The sequence below is a fragment of the Neoarius graeffei genome, chromosome 13 (assembly GCF_027579695.1).
Source record: "Neoarius graeffei isolate fNeoGra1 chromosome 13, fNeoGra1.pri, whole genome shotgun sequence".
NCBI classification, from domain to species: Eukaryota; Metazoa; Chordata; class Actinopteri; order Siluriformes; family Ariidae; genus Neoarius; species Neoarius graeffei.
Genome location: NC_083581.1, coordinates 54,361,282 through 54,384,842, shown reverse-complemented (window position 1 = coordinate 54,384,842; position 23,561 = coordinate 54,361,282). Strand labels below are relative to the sequence as shown.

The window sequence follows — 23,561 nt, the reverse complement described above, 5'->3', positions numbered from 1 at the left end:
GTATAGACGCAGATTTCCTCCTTGAAAACGGTCGTGTAGACGCGGAAAAAAGTGAGAACGAAAACGGACTTTTGCGTTTTTGTTTCAGACCGTCTCCGTGTGAAGTGGGCCTTGCATGCAGAGATTTTTCTGGATTCTCTGAATTTTTTTTTTTTTTAAATGAGATTATGGATTGTAGCTGGTGAAATACCTACATTTCTTGCAATTGTACTTTTGAGAAATGTTCTTAAACTGTTGGAATATTTGCCCATGCAATTTTTCAGCTTGTGAACGACTGAGCCTTTCCAATTACCAGTGAACCCGTTTACCTGTAGAATGTTCCAGACAGGTGTTTTTTATACATTCAACAACTTTCCCAGTCTTTTGTTGGCCCTTCCTAACTTTTTTGGAACATGTTGCAGACATCAAATTCAGAATTGGTGTATATTTACAAAAAACAAAACAAAGTTTATCAGTTAGAATATTAAACATCTTTATATTGTGCTCAATTAAATGTAGGTTGAAAGGATTTGTAAATCATTGCATTCTGTACTTATTTACGTTTTACACAGCGTCCCAACTTTTTTGGGAATCGGGGTTGTACGAAATAAGTCAGTTGGGGCTCGTTAAGTAGAACATTTAACACCACAAAACTCTCTATTAAATCTTTAAGATCATCACCGGTGGTAAATAAGTGGGTCAGTGGGGTGATGGTAAGTTGCGTATATCACATTACCAAATAATTAGTTACGCAGGCAAATTGTGTACTTATAAAAGGCTACAGTTTTTTTGTATTGAACATCGTGAATGTTGCATTTGATCAAACTTTTGTTTGTGCCTGAAGCGGTGTGGAAACAGGAAGAGTGTGGCTTATTGTGTAAGTGCAGTGGACCATCTGTGCTGTGATCTGTGTGAGAGGTTGTGTTGCAAACTGACTATTGGTGACGGAGTGTAAGTGCAGCACAGCTAAATAACATCCCCTGCACTGTATCTTACTTCATTTATTTGCTGCCTAATCAGTGTGTATTATGCCCTTAGCCAAGGTTCACGTCAAGGGCTTTTTAATAGGCCTGTGCAAGACAACATTCACTGTTAATAGGCGCATGTTATACAATTTATTTTAAGCAGTCTTCATTTTAAGATGTCCCCTATTACATATTTATCAGTTTTTTCCCTTTTTTCTTTTTGCAGGATGTCGCTCTATCCATCTCTAGAGGACCTGAAGGTGGACAAAGTCATGAGGGTAATACATTTTGCTTAATTTATTTATTTTTTTTAATGACTAGTTCAAGCATTGTAATACTGTAATAATCTTTTGTGTAAATGAATATCTTCTCTGGCAGGCACAGGCCCAATTTGCCCAGTCCACCTCATCTGCCCCAGCCATCACTGAGGGCACCTGCCAGCCTACCATTCAAAGCATGCCAAGCTCAAGTAAGTCAGTCGCTCCCGCTTTTTTTTTTTAATCCCAGCCAAATGTATTCAGATTCCAGCTGAATGCATGCTTGCCATTTTTGTTCGCCCTCCCCCTTCTTTTTCCTTTCTTGTGCCTGAAATCTTGTTGTGGAGACTATATGAGGGGGAATAAATTGAAAGCCCTGAAACTACAGTGGTTGTGTAATAATGGATTAAAATGCCATAGGGACAAGAATAGTACAAACGTTTACGTTTTTGTTTAGATTCTTATTTTTTCCACTTCTTCCCTCCGTCCCTATAGAACAAAGTCTGCCACTCGAGAGTCGATTTACATCCAGGTGTAAGAAACTTGGACAGAGTGAGAGCAAGTGAACGTGTAAATATGTGGGGGGGATTTCTCTCTCTCTCTCTCTCTCTCTCTCTCTCTCTCTCTCTCTCTCTCTCTCAGGAATGGTTGCCATCAGGGACTGTGGGGCTATGGTTTACTTTAAGCTGAAGTAACTCTGTGTAGTCATGGAGATTTCACTGGGAGTTCTGTGTATTAAGGACGGAGGGGAGAAGTGGGGGGATTTTTTTTGTTTATTCCCCCCCCTTCTTTCTTTTTCTTTTTTTTAAGATTAGTGTTGGAACTGCTGGACTAGGGCAGAAGGAGACTGATGCCATTTCTTTCTAAGCCTCTCACTATTTTCTTTTTTTTTCCTCGCTTATTCTCCCTGTTATGTTGAGCTGTGTCTCACTCTCATTCACTAAGAACACTATATTAAGAACACTATATATTATCTCATCTCATTATCTGTAGCCGCTTATCCTGTTCTACAGGGTCGCAGGCAAGCTGGAGCCTATCCCAGCTGACTACGGGCAAAAGGCGGGGTATACCCTGGACAAGTCGCCAGGTCATCACAGGGCTGACACATAGACACAGACAACCATTCACACTCACATTCACACCTACGGTCAATTTAGAGTCACCAGTTAACCTAACCTGCATGTCTTTGGACTGTGGGGGAAACCAGAGCACCCGGAGGAAACCCACGTGGACACGGGGAGAACATGCAAACTCCACACAGAAAGGCCCTCACCGGCCACGGGGCTCGAACCCGGACCTTCTTGCTGTGAGGCGACAGCGCTAACCACTACACCACCGTGCTGCCCCCACTATATATTAATAACACCTATATGCTTCACTCATCAGTTTCTCCTACGTGACCCAAGGTGATTTTTTTTTTTTTTTAATTATTATTATAACCTGGCGGCACGGTGGTGTAGTGGTTAGTGCTGTTGCCTCACAGCAAGAAGGTCTGTGTTCGAGCCCTGTGGCCGGCGAGGGCCTTTCTGTGTGGAGTTTGCATGTTCTCCCCGTGTTCGCATGGGTTTCCTCCAGGTGCTCCGGTTTCCCCCACAGTCCAAAGATATGCAGGTTAGGTTAACTGGTGACTCTAAATTGAGCGTAGGTGTGAATGTGAGTGTGAATGGTTGTCTGTGTCTATGTGTCAGCCCTGTGATGACCTGGCGACTTGTCCAGGGTGTACCCCGCCTTTCGCCCATAGTCAGCTGGGATGGCCTCCAGCTTGCCTGCGACCCTGTAGAACAGGATAAAGCAGCTACAGGTAATGAGATTATTATAACCCTGTTCCGAAGGGGTGGGTGGTATACTGGTTTGGACAGTCTGTCCATTCGTCTGTATTTCCGTCCATCCGAAATACCCTTTTTCTCAGCAACCACAAATCATAGCTATTTGGTACCAAACTTCAGCTTGGGGTTCTATACTGTTTTTAGGTCTGTCGCACATCAACTTCCTGTTTACCGACTGACCGTATTTACGAAACGTATAGCGTGGATTTACAAAATTTTTGTAACACTCTTCTCGGCAGCTACAAATCACAGCTGCTTGTTATTTGGTGCTGAGCTTCAGCTTGGAGTTCTATACCGTGTGTACCGTTTTCAGGTCTGTCGCACACCGACTGAATGTATTTATGAAACATGTAGTGTGGATTTTGACGCTATTTCAAGAAGCAAAATGCTATTTCAAAATGACAGTTTGCCAGGACGCTATTTGAAATCCCTAGGGAGAACGCTGCTCTTTATTTACTTGTTTCAGGGTTAATTATTTGTTGAAGTCAACCTTCGTAATAAATGTCCTATTGCTTCGATTGCTTGCATTCTGATTAGGGTTTAATCCCGGGACCCGGGATTCCCGGGAAATCTGATCAAAACTGTTTCTCGATTCCCGGGAAAGGTTATGACGGGAAACCGGGAAAATAGCCTAATAAAAAAAATCAATGGTTGGCGTCTATTTGTTGACCTACAGTAACGTTGATGGAGGCGACGGTGCCACAGTAGTTACGGTAATACAGAACCACCAGCAGTAGGCTGGCGCCTACTGAGAGCGATGGTGCGTCTTATTCAGAGGCAGTAGATGGTAGGCCTACACAATCGAGTACGCAAAGGGAAGTTCCGAGTCTGAATGAAGAAGTCTCGACTCAGAGTGAAGGGAACCTAGCATTAGATCTGCAGCAGGCAGTTTCTATGACCACTATGCCAGCATCAGAGGAAATGAAAGACGGTAACTTCATGAAAAGTTATAACCAAAGAATTTTCCCTCTTCGAGGCCACCAACAGGAGACCACCTCACCTGCAACAGCTTGTTTCAGGGTTAATTATTTGTTGAAGTCAACCTTCGTAATAAGTGTCCTATTGCTTCGATTGCTTGCATTCTGATTAGGGTTTAATCCCGGGACCCGGGATTCCCGGGAAATCTGATCAAAACTGTTTCTCGATTCCCGGGAAAGGTTATGACGGGAAACCGGGAAAATAGCCTAATAAAAAAAATCAAAAGACCTAAAAATCTGGTTTTAGGTCTGTCGCACATCAACTTCCAGAAGAAAAAGAAAGAAGGACAGGGTCAGGGTGAGAAATGAATTGTAAACTTAAAGAAATATTGAGCTATGAGTTCATTGCAAAGCGAAATTTATTATTTCAGTTCAGTCTATCGTTTTCTATACTATGCCTGTGTTTAAGTAGGCTAGTGCAGTGCAGTTGTACATTTTGGGGTGATGTTCTTTAATTTATTGAACATGTAGGCTATGTGCTTAGCCTAAGTTTTTTTTTTTTTTTTTGTATTATTATTTAAAATCAGAGAGAAATATGCCTGCCCTGAACAATAAAGAAATATTTGATTAACTTCGAGTGATTTATTCCAGTTTGCAGCCACTTGCAAATATTAACAGCCACATAATGGATTTAGTTTAGGATAATGGATGAGGAAGGAATCATTCAGTGGTTAACATTATTTCGTTTTTATAATGGAGCTCTGTAAAATATTGGTTTTATATAGGCTAAGGGTTCTTCAGAAGACAAGTCAGGGACAATCCACCTTAATTAGTGCTGCAGCAGATGTCGCGCACGACGGCAGTGGCAGACTTTATTATTGCTGTGTTCATCAATGGACACAGCCTAAACTGTATTCTTTTGCCCTAATAATGATGCAAATAATGTGTAACAATTTGATACAAAATGTCAGTTTGGGACGAATATTTGAATTATACATACATAAGGCCTACTTGGGCTAAAAAAAAAAAAATGAACAAAAAAACCCGCAGTTATTTCCCGGGAAATGGGTCATCTTATCCCGGGATCTGATTCATGTCATTTTCGGGAAAAATATTAAAGGAACAGTCCACCGTACTTCCATAATGAAATATGCTCTTATCTGAATTGAGACGAGCTGCTCCGTACCTCTCCGAGCTTTGCCCGACCTCCCAGTCAGTCAGACGCAGTCAGACGCGCTGTCACTCCTGTTAGCAATGTAGCTAGGCTCAGCATGGCCACTTTCTTGCCACTATAATGACCGGCGTACTAACACCTTCTGCGCGCTTCGGCAGCGCATTGATATCTGAGCTCCGATATCAATGCGCTGCCGAAGCGCGCAGAAGGTGTTAGTATGCCTGTCATTATAGTGCGGACTTTCCATAGCATAGGAAATCGCTGCGTTTCAATTTGTGTAACTGAACTTGTTTCATGTCACTGGTCATATAAACCTATGTAAACAGGAAAAACGCGGAAGAGTTTGGTCGCATCTAACTACAGCCCCAAAAAATACCATCGGCCATGCTGAGCCTAGCTACATTGCTAACAGGAGTGACGGCGCGTCTGACTGCGTCTGACTGACTGGGAGGTCGCGCAAAGCTCGGACAGGTACGGAGCAGCTCGTCTCAATTCAGATAAGAGCATATTTCATTATGGAAGTACGGTGGACTGTTCCTTTAAACCCTAATCCTGATATAAGCGAGAGCAGGGGGATACGTAAGTGAGCAGTAGCTCACAGTTGATCTTGTTAATTCAGTGCTGTTAATGTTTTGGTCAGGTGCTTTTTAAATCTGACAAAGCCTCTGTGCTTAATATTTATCTGCTACTCTATTAGAATTGTAATGGGATCATATTGTATGGGAGTGCTGTATAAGAGGAGGTATGCATACACTGTTGAAATCCAGGATTTTGTATGACTCAGACTTGTAAAGCAACCTTGGGATTGTGAAAGGCACTATATAAAGGAAACTTATTACATTCCCAGATGAGAAAAAGTGGGACAGTATGTTGAAATTAAAACCGAAAACAGTGACTTGTAAATAGTCTTTGACTTGTACTGCGCTCAGAACAATACAACAGCACATTTGATGTTTTACCTCATGAATTTTATTTTAACTGTATTTTTAAATTTTTTAAAATAAATCATTTTTCAATTTTCATCTTTGCAACACTTAAAAAAAAAAAGTCAGGGCAGTAAAGCATTTAATTTTGGGATTGAAGGCACCAAGTGATGAAGTGTTTCAGGTGTGGTTTTTGTCCCATTCTTCTTGTAAACAGGTCTTAAGGTGTGCAACGGTATGGGGTCTTCGTTGTCACATTTTTAATTTCAAAATTTGTCACACATTCTTTGTTGAGGACAGAGGGACAGGCACTCTCTTCTTCCACAGCCATGCCTTTGTAATGTGTGCAGAATGTGGTTTTACATGGTCTTGTTGAAATATACCTGGAAAAGATGTCATCCTGAAGGCAATATATGTTGCTCAAAAATCTCATTGTACTTTTTTGCATTAATGCTGCCATCACGGAAGTGAAAGTTATCTTTGCCAAGGGAACTGACACAACCCCATACCATGACAGACCCTGGCTTTTGGATTTGTTGCTGGTAACAGTCTGGATGGCCCTTTTCATCTTTGGTCTGGAGCACACTGCATCCATTTCTTCCCCCCCCCAAAAAATCTGGCATTTGTGGATGTAACTCAGTATTGTAGTGCTTGACAAAGGTTTGCCAAAGGAACCTGCTGTAATTGACCAGTGAGACAGAGTATGCCATGCCTCCCTTCAGAGCCCACCACATGGGCTTCCAGTCATGATGGTTGTGGCATCATTGAGATTCCAAGTTGCAAGCTCTGAATGATGGGGCGAGCACTTTTTTCTGTTGCAGCACTTGGGAGCCTCACAAAGCTAGCATTTGAAGTATTTTTGCTATCTTATCCACCTGTGAACAAAATAATGGTAACTTATGCCCTCTCTCGTCTTTACTTTTTTTGATTCTTCAAGGTCTGTACCCAAATCTGGAGGAGCTAGGAGACTACATGGGACTCAGTCTCACCAGTGATGAGGTACAGAAGAACCTGGCTCTCATCCCAGCTGCAGATAATGTAAGTGTGTGTGCATGCTTGCAGTAACTTGGCTGTATTACATAGCCTGTTTTTAAGTTTGATATTATGAAAGACGTGCTTGTCAGGCACTAAGCTGTACTTGAGCTCTTTCAAGTTGCGTCTGGGATTGAATATGATTTGTTTAATACCCTCATTCTAAGATATCATTTTCTATAGTAATGGCTCATTCACATGGACTTGACTGGTAGATGCTCCACATAATCTAAGCTTTAAAAAAAAAAAAATCACGATTTGGGGAAGCTTTCTGTAATGCTAACCATACACTAAAAGACTTTTGAGAAGACTTAAAAGCCTAAAATCTGACACCCTTTGATAGCTAAAGGCAATGTATCATTAGTCATAGAACTCTTGTTAACAGACTATGATTTTGCAAAGACTGGGGATCATGCACTGTTTCAGTTTTCAAGACTGCAGCTAAATTCTTTTTGAAGGATGTTCCTGTACCTGCTTCCTGTTTGGGGCTGGAGAAAGCTCACCTATTGTTTGTTGCAAATAGTGACATGGACATTGTCATGAGCCAAGACTAAAAACCTATGATAATATTAAACCTGGTTGATTTTGATCAGAATATCATGACAAGAAAAAAGACTTGCTTAAGACAGCTATCCTGACCACCTTACAACAAATGAACAAGATGACGGGAGCACACCACAACTCCAGCAAGACTCTCATGATTTTATTCCGAAGTTGGAAATTTGATGAGTAAAATAACTTGAAAAGTCTTTTGGTGTCAGGCCAGCTTTAGGAGGAAGTGGTTAACACTTATAGGTTGAGTCTTGGGCATTGTATAAAATTAACTTTTTTTTTTTTACATGCTAATGTGCTTTGAAAAATCAAGTGATGTAGCCACACTCAGAAATGTTAAATGGTGAACCTTTTAACCATTTAACAAGGTGGGGTGTTGTGGGTGTACGGGTGCTTTTTTTTTTTTTTAAATCCTCCGCTGGCCGAAAGGCCCGAAGGGGGATTACGTCGTGGCAATGTCCGTCCGTCTGTCCCAGGAAGGGTGCTCACCTTCTGAAATCAATTCCTCTCACAGTTTTTGGAGGAATTTCACGAAACTTGGCAGGATTCTTTGTTATATGCCGGTAATATGCATATTGTAATTTCGTTAAATTCGGGCACATTTTACCAGATTTACAGCCCTTGATTAACAAAATTTATAATTTGACAAGTTCATGAGCGTGTTTTCCTTCTGAAATCAACTCCTCTCACAATTTTGTTGAGGAATTTCGCCAAACTTGGCAAAAGGCTTTGTTATATGACAGTTATACACACATTGAAATTTCATTTAATTTGGGCAAATTTTACCAGAGTTATGCCTTTGATTATTAACAAACTTGTACTTTGGTAATTTCATCAAGGTGTGCTTGCTTTCTGAAATCAACTTCCCTCACAATTTTTATCCCTGCTGGCAGAAAGGCCTGAAGGGGGATTGTCGTGGTGATGTCCGTCCCAGGAAGGGTACTCACCTTCTGAAATCAACTCCTCTCACAATTTTTGAAGGAATTTCATGAAACGTGACAGGATTGTTTGTTATATGTCGGTAATACGCATATTGCAATTTCGTTCAATTCAGTCGCATTTTACCAGTTACGGCATACTTGCCAGCGGGGGATATTGTGCTCTCCGAGCACTCTTGTTAACATTTAATTTGTCAATTTGACATGACTGCCCACAAGGTTTCACAACGTTTTTGTTCGTTGTCTTGTGTTCTGATTTACCTATTAGCTAAAACAAGCTGATGTGAGTTATCCACCCTGAAATACCACCGATCTGCTTTAAAAACATTGATTTAATACTTAGTGTGGACATGCTTTTGAGCAAAGGAAAAGAAGAGATGCTTTTGTGCAAAGAACATTATATGCAAACTATGAGTTACTGCGAAGGGAGAAACACCTCTAATCTTTTTGTGAGCGGATATGGTGAATATTTGTAAAAGCAGACTTAAAAATACACAAAATATTACTGTCCATAAGTCACTTTTTTCCCCTCATGTAAGTTCTCATCTCATTATCTGTAGCCGCTTTATCCTTCTACAGGGTCGCAGGCAAGCTGGAGCCTATCCCAGCTGACTACGGGCGAAAGGCGGGGTACACCCTGGACAAGTCGCCAGGTCATCACAGGGCTGACACATAGACACAGACAACCATTCACACTCACATTCACACCTACGGTCAATTTAGAGTCACCAGTTAACCTAACCTGCATGTCTTTGGACTGTGGGGGAAACCGGAGCACCCGGAGGAAACCCACGCGGACACGGGGAGAATATGCAAACTCCACACAGAAAGGCCCTCGCTGGCCCCGGGGCTCGAACCCGGACCTTCTTGCTGTGAGGCGACAGCGCTAACCACTACACCACCGTGCCGCCCCCTCATGTAAGTTGCTTTGGAAAATAAAATGCAGTTGAATACTGTAATACTTTTCAATTATGTGAAATATTTACTGATGTGATATTTCGGTCATATCTCCCAAACCGAGACTGACTCATGGAGCATGTGAGATCAGCAAACATGGGTGTGTGGGTATTTGCGCCCACATGAATGCAATCTCAGGCTATGCATACACTCAGGCCCACACGAAGACAGTATCTGCCAGTATTACTGGCTTTGTCCATCTGCGCTGATGGATTTGCTGCAGTGGACTTCATTGCACAATGTAAAAACACATCTGTTTACTTGTTAATATCTTCCTCTCTGCACTGAGCTTGGTGCTGTGTTTTTGGTCTCTGTTATGTTCACTGCTGAGTTCTCCTCGATGAGAACGTTATCTTCCTCTGCTGTTTTCCTCTTCTTTTTACTCTGGCTGATGAACTTGGGGCAGAGTGAGAAGCGAATATTCAAAGACTGCATCGCTAGGAGAAAATACTCCGTATTCACCAGTTTTAGGTTTAATTTTAAACAAATCAGTATCAAGCAATGGTCAACATTGTTGCATGTCAAAGCATTTTTACTTTTACAGTATGAAGAGATGCATTATACCTGTTAACAGCAAGTGTATCTCATTTTTAAGGACAAAAAAAAATTGTGATCTTGTGCTCATTGTTCTACACTCCCATAGATTGAGCTAAACACAGATTAAACTCTTTCTCCAGTAATATGTTTGAAACCTTACTGCTAACTTTCTCATGACATACATCATAGAGTGGTGCGTGAAAGTTTGTGAACCCTTTACAATTTTCTATATTTCTGCATAGATATAACTTAAATCATCATCAGATTTTTCACACAAGTCCTTAAAGTAGATAAAAAGAACCAAATTAAACAAATGAGACAAAAATAGTATACTTGGTCATTTATTGAGCCGATTATTTACATATCTGTAGTAGCACAAGTATGTGAACCTTTTGCTTTCAGTATCTGGTGTGATGCAGTAACTACAGCTAAATGTTTCCAGTAATTGATCAGTCCTACACATTGGCTTGGAGGAATTGTAGCCCATTCCTCTGGATAGAACAGCTTCCCCTCTGGGATGTTGGTGGGTTTCCTCACGTGAACTGCTCACACAACATTTCTATTGGTTTTAGGTCAGGACTTGGCCATTCCAAAATGTTAACTGTATTCTTGTGTACTGAGGGTCATTGTCTTGCTGCATGACCCACCTTCTCTTGACATTCAGTTCACGGAAAGATGTCCTGACATTTTCGTTTAGGATTCACTGTAATAATTCACAATTCATTGTTCCATCAATGATTTGCAAGCCTTTCTGGCTCGGATGCAGCAAAACAGTCCCAAACCATGATACTACCGCCTCCATGTTTCACAGATGGGATAAGGTTCTGATGCTGGAATGCAGAGATTTCCTTTCTCCAAATATAAAGCTTCTTACTTAAGTTGAAAAGTTCTAGTTTGGGCTCAGTCATCCACAGATTTTTTTTTTTTCCCAGTAGCCTTCTGGCTTGTCCATGAGATCTTTAGCAAACTGTAGATTGCAGCAATATTCTTTTTGGAGAGCAGTGGCTTTCTCCTTGCAACCCTGCCATGCACACCATTTGTTGTTCAGTGTTCTCCTGATGGTAGACTCATGACCAGCAACATTAGCCAATGTGAGAGAGGTCTTTAGTTGCCTAGAAGTTACCCTAGGCTCCTTTATGACCTCGCAGACTATTTTATATATATATATATATATATATATATATATATATATATATATATATATATATATATATATATATATATATACACACACACACCTTGCTCTTGGAGTGATCTTTGTTGGTCGACCACTCTTGGAGAAGGTAACAATGGTCTTGAATTTCCTCCATCTGTCTCCATCGGATATATGCATGTCACACTACATATTGCAAGTGGTAGTAATACACTTACGGAAAAAAGAGTGAAATTGCTGGCCTTGCCTGCCCTCTATTAGCAGAAAAATCAATAGTCATAACTGTCCTCTTCATGTTTGCTACACCCATAACTTGTTCTCACTTTCTCTCTCTCTCTCTCTCTCTCTCTCTCTGCAGCAGGTTGCAGTGCCATCAGGTCTAGGGGGCATGGTGCGGCCAGTGACGGGCGCAGACTTGGGCATCAGGAGAGCTGAAATTCGCCCAGGCCTGAGGGAGGTCATCCTCTGCAAGGACCAGGATGGCAAGGTTGGCCTGCGGCTACGGGATATTGACAATGTGAGTAAATCTGATATTTACTAGCATGCAGTGACCTAGTGCGTAAAGCTACACATCAACTGGGATTTGACTGCAAATCTTGGAGCAGCGAGAAGATAAAATTCTTTACAAATGAGCACGAACAAATCCAAGAACTGCCAGAATATGACTATAGGGCACTTGAGCAAATGTTCTTGACACCAGGGGTAAGGTCATGTGTGCATTCTGATTATTCTATTGTAATAAGTTGCATGTGAGAATAGTCTGTTAATTTCTCTCCATGTGCCATGGCACTAAATGCAAGCCTTAACGCCAGGCGTTGCCCGAATGCCCGATTTGTCCGACCAAGATGCTCGAGCAGAAATATTTTAGTGAGTTAGACCCATTCGGGCATGCCTATGGTTGGCTTCTTTAAGCACAAAAATGACTTTTGAGCGAGTACATTACAAAAAACAAGATGTATTAATCAGCATCCTTGCCTCCCCTGTGATCACCATTTTTTTTTTTTTCCTCGATTTGTAATGGCAATTCTGATTGGCTCGCTTCAGGCGTGTGTGCATTTGTGCTTTTCATCACTGCGAGTGATCGTTGGTGCCCTCTACGTTTTCCCAGGTTGACTTCAGGACACACACACACACACACACACACACACACACACACACACATTATATACAGTGGGGCAAAAAAGTATTTAGTCAGCCACCAATTGTGCAAGTTCTCCCACTTAAAAAGATGAGAGAGGCCTGTAATTTTCATCATAGGTACACTTCAACTATGAGAGACAGAATGGGGGGAAAGAATCCAGGAAATCACATTGTAGGATTTTTAATGAATTAATTGGTAAATTCCTCGGTAAAATAAGTATTTGGTCACCTACAAACAAGCAAGATTTCTGGCTCTCACAGACCTGTAACAACTTCTTTAAGAGGCTCCTCTGTCCTCCACTCGTTACCTGTATTAATGGCACCTGTTTGAACTCGTTATCAGTATAAAAGACACCTGTCCACAACCTCAAACAGTCACACTCCAAACTCCACTATGGCCAAGACCAAAGAGCTGTCAAAGGACACCAGAAATAAAATTGTAGACCTGCACCAGGCTGGGAAGACTGAATCTGCAATAGGTAAGCAGCTTGGTGTGAAGAAATCAACTGTGGGAGCAATTATTAGAAAATGGAAGACATACAAGACCACTGATGATCTCCCTTGATCTGGGGCTCCACTCAAGATCTCACCCCGTGGGGTCAAAATGATCACAAGAACGGTGAGCAAAAGTACCAGAACCACACGGGGGGACCTAGTGAATGACCTGCAGAGAGCTGGGACCAAAGTAACAAAGGCAGTAACACACTACGCTGCCAGAGACTCAAATCCTGCAGTGCCAGATGTGTCCCCCTGCTTAAGCCAGTACATGTCCAGGCCCATCTGAAGTTTGCTAGAGAGCATTTGGATGATCCAGAAGAGGATTGGAAGAATTGTCATATGGTCAGATGAAACCAAAATAGAACTTTTTGGTAAAAACTCAACTTGTCGTGTTTGGAGGAGAAAGAATGCTGAGTTGCATCCAAAGAACACCATACCTACTGTGAAGCATGGGGGTGGAAACATCATGTTTTGGGGCTGTTTTTCTGCAAAGGGACCAGGACGACTGATCCGTGTAAACGAAAGAATGAATGGGGCCATGTATCATGAGATTTTGAGTGAAAGCCTCCTTCCATCAGCAAGGGCATTGAAGATGAAACGTGGCTGGGTCTTTCAGCATGACAATGATCCCAAACACACCGCCCGGGCAACGAAGGAGTGGCTTCGTAAGAAGCATTTCAAGGTCCTGGAGTGGCCTAGCCAGTCTCCAGATCTCAACCCCATAGAAAATCTTTGGAGGGAGTTGAAAGTCCGTGTTGCCCAGCGACAGCCCCAAAACATCACTGCTCTAGAGGAGATCTGCATGGAGGAATGGGCCAAAATACCAGCAACAGTGTGTGAAAACCTTGTGAAGACTTACAGAAAACGTTTGACCTCTGTCATTGCCAACAAAGGGTATATAACAAAGTATTGAGATGAACTTTTGTTACTGACCAAATACTTATTTTCCACCATAATTTGCAAATAAATTCTTTAAAAATCAGACAATGTGATTTTCTGGATTTTTTTTTTCTCATTTTGTCTCTCATAGTTGAGGTATATCTATGATGAAAATTACAGGCGCCTCTCATCTTTTTAAGTGGGAGAACTTGCACAATTGGTGACTGACTAAATACTTTTTTGCCCCACTGTATATATATATAATATTGTGTGTGTAAAAAAAAAAAAAGCTAGTGGTAAGCACATTCAATGAATGGAAAGACATGCTTTTGTGTCTCAAATAGTAAACCACACCCTCTACAGTAAATATATATCATTTACATAGTGAATTATCCTGTAGAGAAGTATATCTTACCCCATTTATCATTTATAATGTTTTAGTTTTATATTTCATCTTTGCAATATTGCTAGTCATTGTTATAGGCAAAACAAAGTGTGTTTTGTGTCCTAAACTCTATATAAAAAGACGTATTACGTACTAGTACCGTATGTAAGTGTTACATACATGATATTGTTTCATGTTTTCAGGGCTTGTCTTGTTGTTCTGTTGCAGAAATAAGTTTTTTTTTTTTTTTTTTAAAGAACAATTCACTTTTGTCTAAATAACTCAATTATGCCCCTAGAAAACATATCAGTATTGCCGTGAATCGTGTACTTGAAAACTTGCCGAAATACCGCACAATTTTAGAGCAAAAAGAAATTCGGGGGGGATTTTTTGAGGCCAGTTGTCCTGTAGGGCACAAGGTGTCAAAAGTTAACATTGAGGCCTGAAATGTGAAGCTAAAAAACAAACAAGAATGCAGTCAGATTCTGGTGTGACACGAGGAATGAGACTACTGGGTTCCATACCTGTGAAATTACAGTCACCTATTAAACTCTGTAAGGAATCTTAGTTTTAAACTACTCCTCTTTCCTCTAGGGTGTGTTTATTCAGCTGGTGCAGGCGAATTCCCCTGCATCACTGGCTGGTCTGCGTTTTGGAGACCAGGTGCTGCAGATCAACGGGCAGAACTGTGCCGGCTGGAGCACAGACAAAGCCCACAAGGCTCTGAAGGCAGCAGCTGAACAGCGCATTGAGCTTGTGGTCCGTGATAGGTTAGTCCAATCACTAAAACTTGCACTCTATATAATTAGTGAGAGGAGCTGTCTTAATTAAAAAAAAAAAAGAAAAACTTGCTCGAGTTTGCCCCTATATTTTGTGAAATGGTGATGCATTAGTTTGTCAACTATATCAAATACATAACCGATAAAGATAAAATGGCCAGTTTGAAATAACCCACTAAAAACACATTGGACTCTGGATGCTTTGCATCTAATAACATCAGCATGGTGGCTCTGGCTCCACCCTGTGGAAACTTTTTTTTTTCTCTTTCATGGCACAATGATGTTTATGAACATAAACAGTATAACTCACTGTTTTGATTAAATGGGAAGATGCTTTTACTGTAAGTTGAGTACAGTGTCATGCCTGATGTTTGTGCAGAGATCTACCAGGCCTTACTTTTTTGGGTGACGTGTTTTATTTCATGGTGTTTTTGCTCACAGGCCCTTCCAGCGCACAATCACCATGCATAAGGACAGCTCCGGTCATGTTGGCTTCATCTTTAAGTCTGGCCGTATCACTTCTCTGGTGAAGGATGGTTCTGCTGCCCGCAATGGCCTTCTCACTGATCACTACATTTGTGAGATCAATGGCCAGAATGTCATTGGACTCAAGGTAACTGACCAAGAATTTGACAAGTACAGTTTTTGAATGACTGAAGTGTTAAACTGCATTAACAGGTGTGCTACAGTGAATAACATGTTTTTGATGTTATATGCACACCTTTCACTATAATGGGAACATCTGTACCCTTACTTATTCAGTTATCAAACAGTGCATAAAATCAAGTAGCTACAGCTCAAATGCTTCAGTTAATGTACACGTACAAATTCTACAAAATATATACTAAATTATAACCTTCAAATTTTCACTGTAACAGGTTTAAATAAATAGAAATGTGTGTGGATGTGTCCATTATAAAGAACATTTATATGGTTGCACGAAGATATGAAGTTTATCATCGAGTGGTGAATATATTCACAAGTGAGCGACACGAACGAGTGCTATATTTTTCAACACGAGAAGATAAACTTCATATCTTCGTGCAGCCATATAATGTTCTTTTTATATTCTATGGATACATCCGCACATGCAAATAAACCAAGCTAATCAAAAGAACACTTTAATACGTTTGAGACTATCAAATGATAAATAATATTGGCTGTCTTTTTTTTCATGGTATATCAGATATCTTCCATTCAGCTAGCATGATATTGAACTTCGACTCATTCAGTATCATGCTAGCTGAATGGAATATATCTGATATACCACGAAAAAAGCCATTATTATTATTATTATTATTATTATTATACATACACATTCGATGGAACAATTATAGATTTTCCAAAAAGTTAAGAACAGGAGAGTAACTTACCAATATTGAATGCTGATTCTGATCGAATGTAATTCAATGTTCTGTCAATCCAATGTACATGTACAAAGTCAAAGTTAAAAAAATAAAAATGGTACAAGTCCAAAAAGCATGAACAGCAACCCAAATTATATACAAGCTATGTACAGCTTGACCATTCAAGTTCAAAGTTACTTTTGGCCGTAGTTAATTGTCACATTGCAGTTGTTCAAAACAAAAGGGCTTTGCTGAGTGAAGTCCATGAGTGAAATCCTCTTGTAAAAGTCTCCGTCACTTTTCCTCACCTCCAAGTAGAACTTTGACAATATTTCCGCTATTGCTGTCTCTTCCTAGCCTGGGCCCGCCCATCCTAAGCGTGATGCAACACGAGGGCCTATTGCGAGCTTAGTCTGGCCAGGCAAGCTATCTACAGCTCTTCCAAGCTCCCGAAAAATCGGGAACCAATCAACTTTGAGCATCTCCAACGGCCCTGGGTAGAGGCGTGTTCAAGGCACTGACGTAGGAGAACTGCGACCGGAAGCCATAGATTGTTTACAGAATCTATGCCGGAAGCGCTTCATTCACGCTTCCGTATCTATTACGCATAGATGCTGTATTGAAAGCATTCAACGGGAAGTTCTCATTGAAAACGGAGCAAAGAGCAGCCCTGGAGGTATTTATTGAAAGGAAGGACGTTTTCGCCTTGCTCCCGACCGGCTTCGGTAAGAGTTTAATCTACCAGTTAGCCCCGTCGTGTCGCATACGTCAGAGGAAAGAGTGATGTGATTGGTGTAAGCTTCATCACAGCCTTTTCTGGCTTCGACCAGTAGCAAACTGAGGCATTTCAGGGAGGCGGGTCAACCACGGGCTCTGGGAAACGGTTGGGCTTAATATCTTGGCCAGGCCAATAGCTCGTAGAGCTTTGAAGTCGCGTTAGCCAGACTAGTCTCTTCCAGTTTTTTTTTTTTTTTTTTTTTTTATTTAATTTTATTTTTTTGTTCTCTTGTAAATGTGTGAAGAATATCCAGTGAAGTTTTGGTAGCCTTTCGGATGTTCTGTGCATATTTCAGTTTATTTATTTAGTGCTTAAATCTAGCACTGGATCTTCTCTCTTTCCCAGCCAACAAAGAAATGATTGTGCGCACGCGCAGCAGAAAAGTTTTGTCATTGGATCTTTGCATGAGCTCCGATGTGACGTCGTGTTGTCTTGACAACGTGCAATATTATAACAATATTGCATGCTTATTCTCCATTGGGGAGAGTGGTGTAATACATGGAGGATACGCGATATGACAGCAATATTGCATGCCATCAGTAAACCAGCTAGAAGGGAATAGAGTACGTTTTTATTCCATGGAAAAAGTGGCCCGTATGTATAATAATAAAATATAGTAAATGACCCTATTCCACAACTGTAGTAAAACATTGTCAAGAACCGCTCAACTAAGTAAAGGGAAATTAGTCTACCATTACTTTTAAGACCTGAAGTCTTTTTTTTTTTTTTAATTAATAAAATTAAAGAAAAAAACATTTAATTAGAAGGTGTGTCCAAATGTTTGACTGGTACTGTGTTCTCTATTTTACTGTTGAAGTGAAAATGTGAAGGTCATAATTGGAGGATTGGCTGCAAAACAATGTGTCTTAACCTCCTAGGGCTTAGCGGTCACATGCGTGGATAGCACTTTTTAGAAATTCTGAACAAGAATCCACATATGTGGACATACTTTTTCTCTAAAAGTACATCTTATCAAAAGATGATGCTTAGTTTTTATTCTAATCAGGTTCTAATAAGCCCAAATAGCAAAGAGAAATAAAAAATGCATGTAAAAAAACAGCTTGGGCCTTAGGAGGTTAAAATTTAAACTTACTGTTTTGAAATATCATTCGTGAATATCATTATCGCAAAAACATCCCCAAATACTGTGATTTTATATTTGAAGGCCATCTTGCCCATTTCTACATTCAATACTCAAATTACTGCAGCATATATCTAGGAAAAGCAGGTCAATTCATCCCTTTTGCCCTGGGCAGCTTTTGTTACTGATTATTAACTAGCAAAAGTAAAACAAAATAGAAGCACTTGAAAATATCATATTCTACAAGTGACTGGTCTACAGGTCCCATGTAGACTCGTAGAAATTGTGTTTAAAAAAAACAAACAAACAAAAACCCCTCAGCCAGCATTTTTCACTACTGATCTGCTGTGCAAATGAATCGCTCCAGGTTCATGTCGATTAATTCATGCAGTTTTTACTGGGAAAAGAGAAGACAGCTCTCTTGCTGTGGATGGGTGGTATTTATTTATTTATTTATTTAAACTATCTTCCAAAGTATTCAGATGTTAAAATATAGAGCTCCTACACAAAATGCATAAATGTTGTCAGGTCTGATATGGTCTTAAATTTTTATTTTACTTTTCATTCACTTAATCAAATTTATTATATTTCACCAAGACATTAGTCCAAGCAGTGGATTTAATTGTTCGTGTTGAATGTGTTTGCAGGATCCTCAGATTAAAGACATCCTGACCACATCTCCCACTGCCATGACCATCACCATCATGCCCAAGATCATCTATGAGCATATGATTAAGAGGTATCTAATGGCAGTACCAGTAGTACTTATTTAAGCTTTATTAGTCAGGGTGTATTGAACAGCACCCAATTATCCAGATCTGTGTGTGTGTGTGGGTGTTAAAGATTCCTCTGTTACCTATTGGTATTTTTAAAGAGAAATAAAAAGCAGGTGTTAAAATTTGATTGGGTGTTTTTCAAACTGCACACAAGGGATCTTGACACTCATTAGATGGGTTTAGAGATTTAGTAGTCATTTAATTAATTTTTTTAAAAACCCTTGATAACCTAATTATACTAAGGATACAGATGAGTGGTAAAACACATTTATCTGAATCAGGGATGAGAGTTTTCCGCTTTTCGGCAGATTTCCGCTTTTTCTGAGTAAAAATCGACCTTTTTATATTATGCCAAATCCGTTGAGATTTTTTTTTTTTCCATTTATTGAGGGGGGTTGGGGCATGTTCCTTCGTGATACTCAAGTGTGATTCATTCCTACGACGATGTTACATGTTTATATTTTCACCATCTTTAGTCTCACTAAGTCTTGTGGTAGAATACGTGTTATCTACAATGTAACTGGCCAAAACATCGATGGCGAGAGCATGATAGCCAATCATAACAGTTCTTACAAAAGTACCCACATCCGTTCTATTTTATCGAAACTTGCAACTTGCACATGTTCATCGTCGCTGCTCTTCAAAAATACGTTTCTCTTTCATATCGGCTTTTTTTTTTTTTTAAGTTTATCCCATAAACTTAGCATTCGTTTGATTTAATACATTGAACATGTATATGATAGTCAGTAAATCTGAATTAATGCTGACAGTTTTGAAAACTTAAATATTTCAAAAGACTTTTTGAAGAAATCATATGCAACTAATGAAGACATAGGGAGAAAAGGTCAGTCACCCTAAGAAATTTTATTTAATGTATGAACATTTTGATAATTAATAGAACTTAAGTTTAATGTGAATTTAGTTTGTCATTTTTGTTGATCATGAATTATAACCATACCCTTGAATGTAGAATGTGATTTTTATTTTGAATTCAAACAATACTCCTATTGATTTGAAACATATTTTCATGTAAATATATAAAAAAGACAACAGATATTTTTTTATCTACTACAGCTCAGATTGCAGGAAAAGTGGTTTGTGAGGCCTTATTTTTCAAAATTTTCCTGGGGGTATCCCTCCCAGACCCCGTTGGCTTCGTTTTCTGCTTTTTTTTTTTTTGATGACCACCCACTCTCATCCCTGCTGAATTCAGCCACAAATAAAAATGCTAAAAATTGTGTAATTTTGTGTGATAATTTACTCTTGCAAATCAGTGCTTGATATGTGAAGATTAATTGGATTTAAAGCCTGATTCTTGAGTAAAGCTTGAAATTTAGAGCAATAACATGGCAGTTTTGATCATGGATTTTTCCAAAAGGCTGCAGGAGAAGGGTAGGGGAAACTAAGTGTTGCTTGAAAAGGTGAGGGTGACAGAATTTACCAGTATAGACCCCTTTCACATGACGACACCGCGCCGCGAGATTTTGTTAGGCGCCATATTGGAAGACTAAGTACATGCACTCACAATATAAAACAAAGTACGAGCGAGAGTAAAGTGACACGATGGCTGATAATTCGGGTTATGTGAGTACATTACCAGTTGCAGAAAGGGCACGGTATGTGGAGAAACTGGCTCTCTCGGGGCAAGGGAGAATGGAAACATAAGGAGGACCGGACACCAATTCTGCCATCTGTTTGCTACCCAGATATTGTAAACTATTTGTTGTTTACACTCAGTGTTCGAACCATGCCGATATTTTCGGGGGGTCCCTTTTTTTCCCTGGGGGCGCTTGCGCTTGTCTCAGAGCGCGGATCTCCAAACATATGAGAAGCCTATCTTGCGCACATATCACGCGGACTCCACACCTCCACACATGCATCGCGTCTGAAGTCATAACTCATCAGGGGAAATCGTGTCCGCATTGGCATGTTCAAAAAACAACCTCGCGTCAACAATGATACCACACGCAAGAAAAAAAAAAAACAGTCAGGCTACTCAACAACCAACCTGGCAGCAGCGAGCAAGCCCCAAACCATCCTAAATTATTAAATTGTAGAAGTCTGGGAGGCTTGCTCCTCATACAGTTATCAACTTGGGGCCAATTTAGCATGTTTTAAATCTGAATTTCTTGCGTTTGCTTACCTCAAAGTGTCCGCAGATCATGCACAGACTTATCCATTATATCCACAGTTTTTTGCCAAGTCTCACACAGGTTTCTTTCAAGTCTACTGTTGGGCCAATAAATCATAAATAAAACAGCTCAGATTTTTTTGTTTAAGTCGTTTGCCACTCCACTTTATTCTCGTGGGTTCACATACCGCTGCCGTTAATTCCCCCTAATCACGAGTTTGTTGGTCTTCCAAAATGGCGCAGGGTCTGTTTACTTCCGGTTTCGGGTGACGTCAGTGAAAGGGGTCTATTTTCTATTGAAGGTCAAACTTTTGCTTGCATTATGACATTTACAGACTCTAGAAGCGCAAACTTTAATAGATGTTTAGGTTTAAATATAATGCATTCATTTTTTTCTTATAAAATGGGCTGGTTGTGTTCATTGGCTTGTAAAACTAATGGTGCTAAATGCTAATTCCTTTCTGCTTGTTGTAGGATGTCTGGTGGCCTGCTGAGGTCAGCAATGGATCACTCGGTGCCTGAGGTCTGAGCCTCTCACACACCTCAGCCCTTTCCAGAACATCTGCAATCTCCATCAGGCCCTTCTATCACATGGCTGGTTTATGTTAGAATTAATCCTTCTTCAATCATTTTCATGTATAACACAAGAAATTTGCCTTTTTCTACTTTAGATGTTCTTGTATATCTATTTTTTCTATCTTCCTTGTTACTGTTGCATTGTTTAATTGTATTTTATATGTAACAACAATAATAATAATCCATTACCTATCCCTGTATTACTGGCGTTGAATTTTAGCTTTTTCTTTTTTTTTTAATTTCTTTTGATTGGTTAGTGGGCAAAGAAGGAGGAAAAAAATAGGAATAGGCTTTTCTCAGGCTTCCGAAGAACGATAAGGATTGTGGGCATTGAGTTCAGTAGTCTAAAAACTATGAAAAGCCACCCACTATGCACAGGTTATCAGTCTCTTATTAAGAGCATATCATTCACAAGTATGTGCCAAGAAGGACTTGCACTGCCAGACTCTAACCAAGGTTGATTTGATTAGTCTTTGTTTTAAAATACGTCTTCATTTTAGTTGTCTTTTTGAAATGTACGTCACAGATGACACTTTCTGCCATTTATGTAAATTCTATGATGGTTACATTGTATTAAAATATAGCCTCAACATACTTGTAATAAAAGCAAATAAATATAGTGGTATAACTGTGGTAATATTTTGACTAGCTTAACCCCTGAAGAGATTGGACTGCTGGAAGTGTTTACTTACAGATGACCATGCTAGGATAAGGTGAGAAAACCATGTATTGAGCAGAATGGTAAGACACTTTTAAATGGTTAAAAGGACAAACTTTGAATGCAAAAAGAGGGGAGTATATACACCATGCTGTTTTAATATAGTCTTTTTTTTTTTTAGTTTAATTTTTTTTAAATACAAACAAGGATTTCTGTACAATTTAGAATTACTATTAAAATAGCAGTTTTATAGTTGAATTATTTACCCATAATATTTGTTTGACAAACAACTTGACAAATGACATTGCAAACATTGAAAGAAACAATTTTTATTATTCCTCATTTTTACACATTGTGTGGAAGTGTAACATAATTTACGCATAGCTAAAAAAATATAGAGTGCTATCATTCACACACATCACATGTGATGCAGATGACATTCTGTTCTTTTGTTGTATGCAGAGATAAATACCAGACTTGGGAGTTAAAGCTTAGCTTCAAGTATCTAAAGGGAATATCTGTTATACTATGCCTAAATGTAAAAATTCCAGATCGTAGTGATCTAAGCAATGCTGGTCTGCATTTTCTAAAAGCTTTGTGATGGTATAAGGTGAAGAGAGCTCTTAATAATACTTGGTCTTTCATGTAATGCCATGATTTATTCATGATCCTGTGATTGCAAAAATCTGGCCCCTAGTTGGTAATTTATTTATATGTAGGGTAAATAAGAGTTTGTCTTGGTTTAATTATAATTCACAAATCTGATTGACTTAGAGTAAGATATTCAAAGTAACAAAGTTTGCAGTGGAATGAAAAGAACCATCAAGCATTTTAAGCACAGATTTCATAGCGCATACAGACTCGCACACAAATTGAAGTCCCCTCACTACCAAATGAGGAGTCTTTCATTAAGTCATGTCTATTACTCAGACTAGAATGTAGGTTGCACATACAGTCCTTTAATAAAATATGGCTTTACAGAAAACTTTCAAGGCCTTATTAGTCAGTCACTTTAATGCAATCTTGCTTTGATCTTGCTATCAACACCATTGAAGATTGTTTAAATGGCTCTTTACTGGCTAATAAATTAGAGGTAATGGATTGCTGTCAAGTTGGGCCAAAACATTCTTTGACCATTTCAGGACAAATAATACACAAAGCCCATACATCCATTATCTGAAACAATCATAACCTAAAATATGAAATAATAAAAATAAAAAATGAATTTATGCCACGTGTTCAACAGCATACAATCACGCACAAGTGCTAAAACAGGCAGAGTGAGCCCAGCATGTTTTAAGTAAACTGCACACCACAGGTCTGT

General features: G+C 39.6%; 1 protein-coding gene across 2 annotated transcripts in view; it reads left to right on the top strand.

Moving 5' to 3' along the window:
• Nucleotides 1-22,198, top strand: part of sdcbp2 (syndecan binding protein (syntenin) 2) — a 40,656-nt gene extending 18,458 nt beyond the window's left edge. The window contains exons 2-9 of one of the 2 annotated variants that reach the window (XM_060938043.1): nucleotides 1,171-1,222; nucleotides 1,323-1,413; nucleotides 6,979-7,079; nucleotides 11,572-11,727; nucleotides 14,707-14,882; nucleotides 15,333-15,504; nucleotides 18,744-18,835; nucleotides 21,478-22,198. In XM_060938043.1, the coding sequence (XP_060794026.1) occupies nucleotides 1,172-1,222; nucleotides 1,323-1,413; nucleotides 6,979-7,079; nucleotides 11,572-11,727; nucleotides 14,707-14,882; nucleotides 15,333-15,504; nucleotides 18,744-18,835; nucleotides 21,478-21,532 (894 nt within the window). In that variant the 5' untranslated portion in view covers nucleotide 1,171 and the 3' untranslated portion in view covers nucleotides 21,533-22,198. Of the gene's footprint in view, nucleotides 1-1,170; nucleotides 1,223-1,322; nucleotides 1,414-6,978; nucleotides 7,080-11,568; nucleotides 11,728-14,706; nucleotides 14,883-15,332; nucleotides 15,505-18,743; nucleotides 18,836-21,477 lie in introns of both variants that reach the window. The other variant, XM_060938042.1, reaches the window with a different exon arrangement.
• The last annotated feature ends 1,363 nt before the right edge of the window (nucleotides 22,199-23,561 follow it).